The sequence below is a fragment of the Elephantulus edwardii genome, unplaced genomic scaffold (genome assembly GCF_000299155.1).
Source record: "Elephantulus edwardii isolate Elephantulus edwardi_28Jun2011 unplaced genomic scaffold, EleEdw1.0 scaffold00342, whole genome shotgun sequence".
NCBI classification, from domain to species: domain Eukaryota; kingdom Metazoa; phylum Chordata; class Mammalia; order Macroscelidea; family Macroscelididae; genus Elephantulus; species Elephantulus edwardii.
In genome coordinates this window covers 727,513-736,460 of record NW_006400092.1, presented here as the reverse complement: position 1 = coordinate 736,460, position 8,948 = coordinate 727,513, and the positions used below count along the sequence as shown (strand labels likewise).

Sequence of the window (8,948 nt, the reverse complement as noted above, 5' to 3'; positions counted from 1 at the left end):
AAGTGAATGCCACTCCTGCTTCCAAACATGTCTTAATCTGGGAGCTCCAATAAACACTGTCCACCATGGTTAACCATTATTACATTTGGCACCCCAATGGTACAGAGTTCAATATATATTTTAACACCTGCCACAATTTTCCACTACCATTTGCTACAACTGCCTTTTTACATTCCCACCAGCTGGGAATAAGGATTCCAGTTTCACTACAATCTCACCAACAGTTGTTATTTTCTTTATGTTCCCCCCACCAAATATTAAATCATCCTATTGTTAAGGGTGATTTAGTATGACTCATAGTTTCCCTATGAACAATGGGTCTATAGATCTGAATCCTGCCCTATTCCGCACCATACTCATCATCTCCAACATACTTGACCCACAGTTACAGTCATTGTGTCAATACTCTTCTTGAGGATCTCCTACCCTTTCACTGACCTCCCCACCCTTCCAAGCATACTATCCCCCCCCCCACAAGAACTAGTTTCTCCTAAACACATGCCCAAAGTATGTAAGCCAAAGTTCCTCCATCCTAGCTTTAAGGAGCACATGGCTTGTGTTTTCTCAAAGACATATAGGTTTGTTCTTTTGACAGTCAATGGGACATTCAATATTCTTTTCCAACCCTACTACTCAAAGGCATAAATTCTTCTTCTATCTTCCTTATACATGTCCAATTTTCAGATACATAGCAAACAATTCAAAAGACTGTGGCTTATATCTGGTGCATATTAGTCTTTAAACTGACTGTATTCTCTTTAGCACTCTGGAGAGGTCCTTGACAGCAGATTTTTCTCAACAAAACACATTTTTTTAATTTCTTGACTGCTGGTACAAGTGTATTGATTGTGGATCCAAGAAATAGTAAATCATTTGCAACTTCAGGCTTTTCTACATCTATCATGATGCTGCCTATTGGTCCAGTGGTGAGAATTTTCATTTCTTGATGTTAAGATGTACTTAGTATTGAAGGCTATATAGTCTTTAAGCTTCTGTAAAAAGTGTTTAAGTTCTCCTCATTTTTAGCGAGCAAGATCATTACATCTCTATGATGTAGGTTTTTGGTGAGTCTTCTTCCAATCTTGATGCCACATTCTTCTTTGTAAAGTTTATCTTCTTGAATTATTATTCAATATACAGATTAAATAGATATAGAGAAAGGATACAACTCTGACACACACCTTTCCTGATTTTACATGGAGTTTTCCCTTATTCAAATATTCCTTTGTTCGGACAACAGCTTCTTGGTCTAGATATAGGTTTTGTATGAGCACAATTAAGTGTTCTGGGATTCTGATTCTTTTCAATGTTATCCCCAGTTTGTTGTGAGCTATACAATGAAATGACACTGAATAGTTAATAAAACACAGATATCCTTCTGACATTCTCTGCTTTCAGATCATTATACATTGACAATGATATCTGTTGTGCATGGTCTCTTTTAAATGCAGCTTGGTCATCAACAAATGAATAGATTGAAATGTTACTACACAGCCTTGAAAAACAATGAACTTGTAAAGCATTACACAACACTGGTGAGCTTAGACTTTATGTTGCATGAAATATCTCAGTCACAAAAGGACAAATAAATACTGCATAGCATGGTTTTAATAAGACAGGACCAACATAGGGAGTTGGGGGAAAATAGGGAAAAGAGTGGATAGATAATGAACACTGCGTTGGAACAGAGGAGGGGCAGAACTGTCTTTAAGGAATAAATGGTTGAACATTATATGTATGACAATAATCTAGAGCAAGACATGCATTACAAAGTGGATTAGGGGAATGATAAGACAAAGGGATGGGAAGGGAGATAGAAAGGGAAGGAGAAATGTGGGAAAGGGGGAAGGAAGTAGGAGGGAGGAAAATGTACAACACTAAATGAATAAAAATTAATAATAAAAAAGTTAAATAATTAGAAAATGGGAAAAAATACCAACACCCAAAAATGCAGTTTGAATGTCTGTTAATGTTTGGTTCTAGCTGGTTTTAGTTACTCTTCAGCAAGATTTTGCTTATATGTGGTATTAATAATATTTTTTGTTAATTTACACATTCAGTTGGACACCTTTTCTGGAAATTAGAACAAATACAGATCTCTTCCAGTCAGTTAGCATTGGAACTGTGTTCCAGATTTCTACATACAGCCTAGTGAGCATGTTCAAGGCTGCATTTGTTTGTTAAAACGTGTCATTTGATATTCCATCAATTCCTGGGGCCTTCCTTCAGGACAGCTTAAATTTATTAATTAATGAAATAAATTTAATTCATTAACTACATTAATTTCTTCGTTGGTTCTTGATCATATTCTACTTTCTGAAATGATTCCGTTTCAACCAATTCATTTTGGTACAGTGACTCTGTATGTTTTCTCCATCTACCTGGATTATTAAAGATTTTGTCCATAGCATCTTTCACTATTGCAACCTGAGGCTTGAATTTATTTTTCTATCCTTTCACTTTGAGAAATTCTGAGTGAGCTCTTCCCTTTTTATTTTCTATCTCCCGCTCTTTGTCCATTTCATTACAATACTTTGCTTTGTCCTATTGAGCTATTCTTTGAGATCTTCTGTTAATCTTGTTTATTTCAACATTTCTTCCCTTTGTTTTGGCTTTTTTGACATTCTAGTGCAGTCTATAGAGCCTTTTCTGACATCTAGGTTTTTTTTTTCTTTCTTCCCTGTCTTTGCAGCCATTTTAGTGGCTGTGAAATGGTATCTCATTGTGCCATCCCTCTGATGGCAAATGATGATTAGCACCATTTAGTGGGTTTCAATATATTCTTTGTTACATTCCAATGTCTTCTTTGGTGAAATGTTTATTCAAGGTGTCTGCCCATTTTATGATTAATTTACCTTTTTATGTTGTTGCTATTGTTATTTGCTGTTGAGTCACTTGCAATTCATAGCAACCTTATATACAACATCTCTGAACCTTGCCCTATCTTAAGCCAGTCTCACTGACACTTACCCCCATTTCCCCGGTCACTATGTCAACCCATCTTATCAGGAGTCTTCCTCTCCTGCATTGTATCTTCACCATTCCAAGCATGATGTACTTCTCCAAGAACCCATCCCTCCTGGTCTTGTGCCTAAAGTATGTGAGACAGAGCTTCAAAACCCTTGCTTTCAAGGAGAAACTTGACTTCACCCTCTCCAAGACAAACCTATTGGTTTTCTTGGCTGCCCATGGTATGTTCAACACTCTTCTCCAGCACTACAACTCAAAGACATCAATTTTTCTTCTGCTGTCCTTAGTCATTGTCCAGCTCTCTAATGCATAGCAAGTAATTGCAAAGACCATGGCTTGGATCAGGCACACCTTAGTCTCTAGACTAACATCAATGCTTCTCAGTACTCTGGAGAGGTCCCTGACAGTAGATTTTCCCAGTGAAATTCATCTTTCGATTTCCTGACTGCTAGTGCCAAGAGTTTGATTGTGAGCCAAGCAAGCTGTAATTGTTAACAACCTCAATCTCTTCTCCATCTGCTGGTGCCAAGAGTGTCAATCGTGGTGCCAAGCAAGCTGTAATTGTTAACAACCTCAATCTCTTCTCCATACATCATGGTGCAGCCAATTGGCCCAGTGGTAAGAATTTTTGTTTTCTTGATGTTGAGCTTCAATCCAAATTAAAGACTATAGTCCTTGACCTTCTGCAGCAAACCCTTCAGTTCCTGCTCAATTTTAGCAAGCAAAGTAGTGTCATCTGCATAAAGTAGATTGTTAAGGCTTTCTTCAATCCTGATCTCACATTTCACCTCATAAAGCCCAGCCTTCTGAACAGTCTGTTCTGCATTTAAATTGAAAAGGTATGGAAACAGGATGCAATCCTGACACACTTCTTTCTGAGTTTGAATCATGCAGTGTTTTCTTGCTCTTTTCTGAGGACTGCTTCCTTGTTTGAGCATAGATTTTACATGAGCACAATCAAGTGTTCTGGGATTCCCATTCTCCTCAAGGTTAGCCACAATTTATTGTGATCCATACAGTCAAATGCCCTAGCATAGTCAATAAAATGCAGATAGACATTTCTCTGGTACTCTTTACTTTCTGCCAAGATCCATGTATTATTGGCGATAATGTCTCTAGTGCCATGATCTCTTCTAAACCCAGTTTGTATTTCTGATAGTTCTTTATTGATATTAAATATTTATTTATTATTGTGTGTGATATTAGTGATATTGTTCAATTATTTCCATACTCTGTCGAGTAATCTTTTTTTAAAAAAAAAATATTGATCTCTTCAGTTAATTAGCCAGGTAGCTGTCCTCCAGATTTCTTGGCACAACCTGGTGAGCATATTCAGGGAAGCCGCTGTTTTGTTGAAATATATGAATTGATACTACATCAATGCCTGGGATTTTCTTTTTTGCAAACTCTTCGGAACAACCTAAACATCCCCTTCATCACTATTGCCTCTTGATCGTACATTGTTTCTAGAAATTCTTCTATGTCAGCCACCTCTTTTTGGTACATTACCTCTGGATATTCCTTCTTTTAATCTTCTTTTCATGCTTCCTGAATCATTCGATATTCTGCCCATAGCATCCTTAAGTATTGCAACTTGAGGCTTGAATGTGTTCTTTAGTTCCCTCAGCTTAAGAAATGCTGAACAAGATTTTTTATTTTTGAACTCTAGCTCCTTGCACATTTCTTTATAATACTTTGCTTTGTCTTTCCGAACTGCCTTTGAAATCTTCTATTCAGCACTCTAACATCTTCATTTCTTCCCTTTGCTTTGGCTTGTCAGCACTATAGTCCAATTTTGGTCCTTTCTTCTTCCTCTGTCTTTATAATGACCTTTTGCATTCTTCATGGGTGATATTCTTGCTATCTTCCCACAGCTCATCTGGTCTTCATTCATTAGTGTTCAAGGCTTAAAACAAGTGTTCAAGGCTTAAAAATTTTTTAAATTCAGGTGGGATAGACTCAAGATGAAATTTTGGTCTTTGAGGATTTGATTTGACCTTCTTTAGCTTTAATTTGAACTTGGATATGAGTAGATGATGGTCTATTCTGCAATCAGCACCTGGCCTAGTTTTCATTGCTGGTATTGAAGTTCCCCAACAATTCCATCCACAGATGTAATCAATCTGATTCCTGTGAATCCAATCAGGTGAAATCCATGTGTATAGACATGTGTTTATGTTTATTACAAAAGGCATTTGCCATGAATAAATCATTGGTTGTGCAGAATTCTATAATTCTTTCCTCAGCCTCATTTCTGTCACCAAGTCCATGTTTTCTGACTACTGATCCTTCTTCCTGGCTCCTATTCTCTATTCCTTGGTTTCTCCCTATCCAGCTCTTGAGATCTTTATTAAAGTTAATTATGAAAGTAAAAAGCTAGTTATGATCCTGGAGATCATCTTTCAGTAAATAATAGTTTGTCCTAGAAAATGTAAACCAACATGGGAAATGTGGTCCTTGAGAACATCAACTGTATGATAGAAAATGGTAATAATGTACACAAAAGAAGAGGAGGGAAACTGGATGGATGGAAAGAGGGCACATGGGATGGAAATAGTGAGGGTACAGACTCATTTCTCTGAAAACAATATGTTGTTGTTGTTGTTGTTGTTGTTGTTGTTTAATGCCGTCGAGTCGTAGATGACTCATAGCGATCCTATGAACGAACAGCCTGAGCACTGTTTGTACATAGAGTTTCCGGAGGCAAGCCATTTTGGAAGTGGATGCCGCTCTTGCTTCCAGGGAAAACAATATACGTAATAATTTTATACCATTTATATATGACATCATTATATATTATGATATGTATCATATTCATATATCATTATATATGATATCTGTATCTACATAGCTTCTAGAGATATGCCTAGTCAGTATCTCATTTATCTTTCTTTTTCTTTTTGTAGTCTTTTAAAAAGACATTTTAAGTGTACTGTGTTTTAGGTAAAACCTTAGAGTAAATCAAATATATATACATTACTCTGTTATTATGTCTGCACTCTAACTTTTTCCATCACCGTTACCCTCTTTCCATCCATCCAGTTTCCCTCCCCTTTTTGCATTTTCATCTTTATTTTTGTGTAAATAAAAATGAACTGTTTTCCCATAACTAACTTTTAATGGAGATATCAAGGGTTGGATAAGGAGAAGCTAAGGGATAAAGAAGCTAAGGATATGGATTAAGCTAAGGTTAAAGAAGCTAAGGGATTAAGGAAAAGCATTGAGCGAAACTCAAGGTTCTAATTTGCTTGTGCTTATGACATAATTAAATTAACTGAAAGTAACGTAACCTTTCCCAGCAGCTCTGTTTTGGAAGAGATAAACAACAAATATTACTTGCAAAACAAAGATAAGCTAAGGTTTTATTCAATGTTGTAGTGCTAGCAAGACAATGTAAAAAAACTACTTACCACTTGTACAAATAAGTGATCCTTGTGTTATCTCTCTTTCAATACCTTCAGGCTGGTAGTTGAAAAGAAAAAAAAAAGAAGAGTAATGAAAATTTATGTAAATTCAGACTACTCATAAGTTTTTAATAGTGTTTGAAAAGAATATATAATCTTCAAAAGGTCTTTCAAATAGAATAAAAGAACTTTTAAGCCCAATAAAGTAGAGAATTGAACCATTTGATTTTGCTTACCAGATAAGCTAATTGCTTCAAAAATTAAAAGCAAGAGTTTTCTTAAAAATCCTTAAAAGTTGAGAATTTCCTCTTTTAAGGTTATTATAAATTTGACATATAATGTAAATATAAACATATAAATGTTCCCTAATGACTGAATGTCTCAGCACTAACTACCCTTGACATATCTTCCCATATATATGATTGAAATATTATGTTGTCCCTCTGAATAAATGCTCCTTCCTACTGGGTGAGATATGAAAGAGATGCTTACATTTCCAAACTGTTTGTAAAGGTAAATATTTTAAAACACAGACAGATTCCCTCACCTCCCCCACCGCCCAAACCCACAAGTTTCACTTTGAGGCCATACCTCAACCAGCAACTGATAGATCACTGTATCCCTCCATTCAGTGCCCAAAGCCCTAGAGAATCCCTGTTCACAGACATTGTTCTGTAGTGTTTCAGCAGCAACAGTGACATCCACAGTACCTTAAATAGCAGGAAATGTAAATGGAACAGTTACAATGGGCTAGTCCTGATGCAGAAGACTCAAAGAAGCAGAGATTGAGCTTCTGCCCTGAGACAAAGAAAAAAGGTCTTGTGACCTGGTTCTCTGAATTAGCCCATGAAAACTCTATGGAACATGACAGTCTGATGTACAGCCCATTCTGTGACGAACAGGCTCAGGCAGTGTTTCTTCCTGTGAGTTGCCAGTCAATTTCATGACAGCTGACAGCAACAACAGGAATAGAAAATGGGCAGCTGCTGGCACGAAGCAATGAGTAAACTGGCTATAATGGAGAAATGGAATAATGTAAGCTCTTAGGAGGATTTACAAGACTATAAACATTTAGAGTAATTGAAAGTTTTACCCAGTGTTTGGGGAGTAACCATCCAAGCATAGGATTTTCTCTCATTGCCACATACGCAAATACTCTCATTGTTATTTGGAAGCTTTCTGGCTTGGTAAGCACTGGATTCTTTCAGTACAGTATTAACCTGTGAGAGAAAGAAAAAGAAAATTTGGTTATTTCTTGTCATTTACATATTACAGCCATGAATGTCAAAAATATTAGAAAGGAAATTCTCTTGCTTTATCCTTTCTACTATGGTAAGAATGGCTTCCCAAACGAGATGAAATTTTCAAATTTAATTATGTAATTACTATCATTTGACCTTTTCCACTTTCTTAACTTTGGCTAATTATTTGTAATAAAACACTACTGAGGTCTTGTGAAATAACATATTATTTTAGGGACCTTTACTAAAACAAGCCGTCATTTTTGTCAGTCAAGATTGATGGAATTGTCACAAAGTCTTATGACTCTCAATTTCCTATTATTTATAAATTGGTGTCATTGTCATCTACCACTCACAGTTGCTGTGTATCAAATAACACGTAAAACATCTAGAACAACATATTAAAAAAACAAGCAAATAGAAACTTTTTTTCCTAGGAGATATTACTTTCTTTTTCATTTACCTAAAATATAGGTGCTGGAGAACGCTAGAGTCTGGTAAATTGAGTTGTGACTGTCATATATCACTGAGCCAGAACTCAACAGGGAGGAGTTGCTCCTCTTTTTCCCACTGAGCATTTGGTGGAGACCTGTGAGTTAAGAGTGCAGTAGCTCTTCGCCACTAACCCACCAGAGGTCTTTGGTAAACTGAATTGTTGTTGTTATGTGCCGTCAAGTCGCTTGTGACTCATAGCGCCCCTATGTACAAAAGCCCTAAACTCTGTTCTATCCTGTGCCAACCTCACTATCTTCGACACTCTCACTCCCACCACCCCAATCACAGAATCGATCCATCTCATCGAGGGTCTTCCTCTCTTGTGCTGTCCCTCCATTCTCCCAAACCTGATGTCCCTCTTCAAGGACTGGTCCCCCCTTGTAACATGCCCAAAGTATGTCAGGCAAAGCTTCAGAATCCTTGATTCCAAGGAGCAATCCAGCTTTGCCCTCTCCAGAACAAACCTGTTTGTTCTCCTAGTACTCCATGGTATATTCAACACTCTTCTCCAGCACTACAGCTCAAAGGCATCAATTCTCTTTCTATCATCCCTATTCACTGTCCAGCTCTTTGATGCATAGCACATAATTATGAAGACTATAGCGCAGATCAGGCACACTTCAGTCTCGAGCCTGACATCATTGGTTTTCAGTACTCTTTAGAGGTGCCTGACAGCTGAATTTCCCAAAGCAATTTGTCTCTTGATTTCCTGGCTGCTGTTACCAAGAGTGTTGACTATGGATCCAAGCAAACTGAAATTGTTAACTATCTCAATCTCTTCATCATCCATATTGATGCTGCCAATTGGCCCAGTGGTGAGAATCTTTGTTTTCTTGAT

General features: G+C 37.0%; 1 protein-coding gene across 1 annotated transcript in view; it reads right to left on the bottom strand.

Moving 5' to 3' along the window:
• The window catches only part of LOC102853315 (ovostatin-like), a 112,699-nt gene that overhangs the window by 34,877 nt on the left and 68,874 nt on the right, over positions 1-8,948 (bottom strand). The window contains exons 20-22 of the mRNA XM_006901757.1: positions 7,468-7,594; positions 6,966-7,084; positions 6,381-6,432 (exon numbers count right to left, since the gene is read on the bottom strand). Of these exons, the coding sequence (XP_006901819.1) occupies positions 6,381-6,432; positions 6,966-7,084; positions 7,468-7,594 (298 nt within the window). The remainder of the gene's footprint in view (positions 1-6,380; positions 6,433-6,965; positions 7,085-7,467; positions 7,595-8,948) is intronic.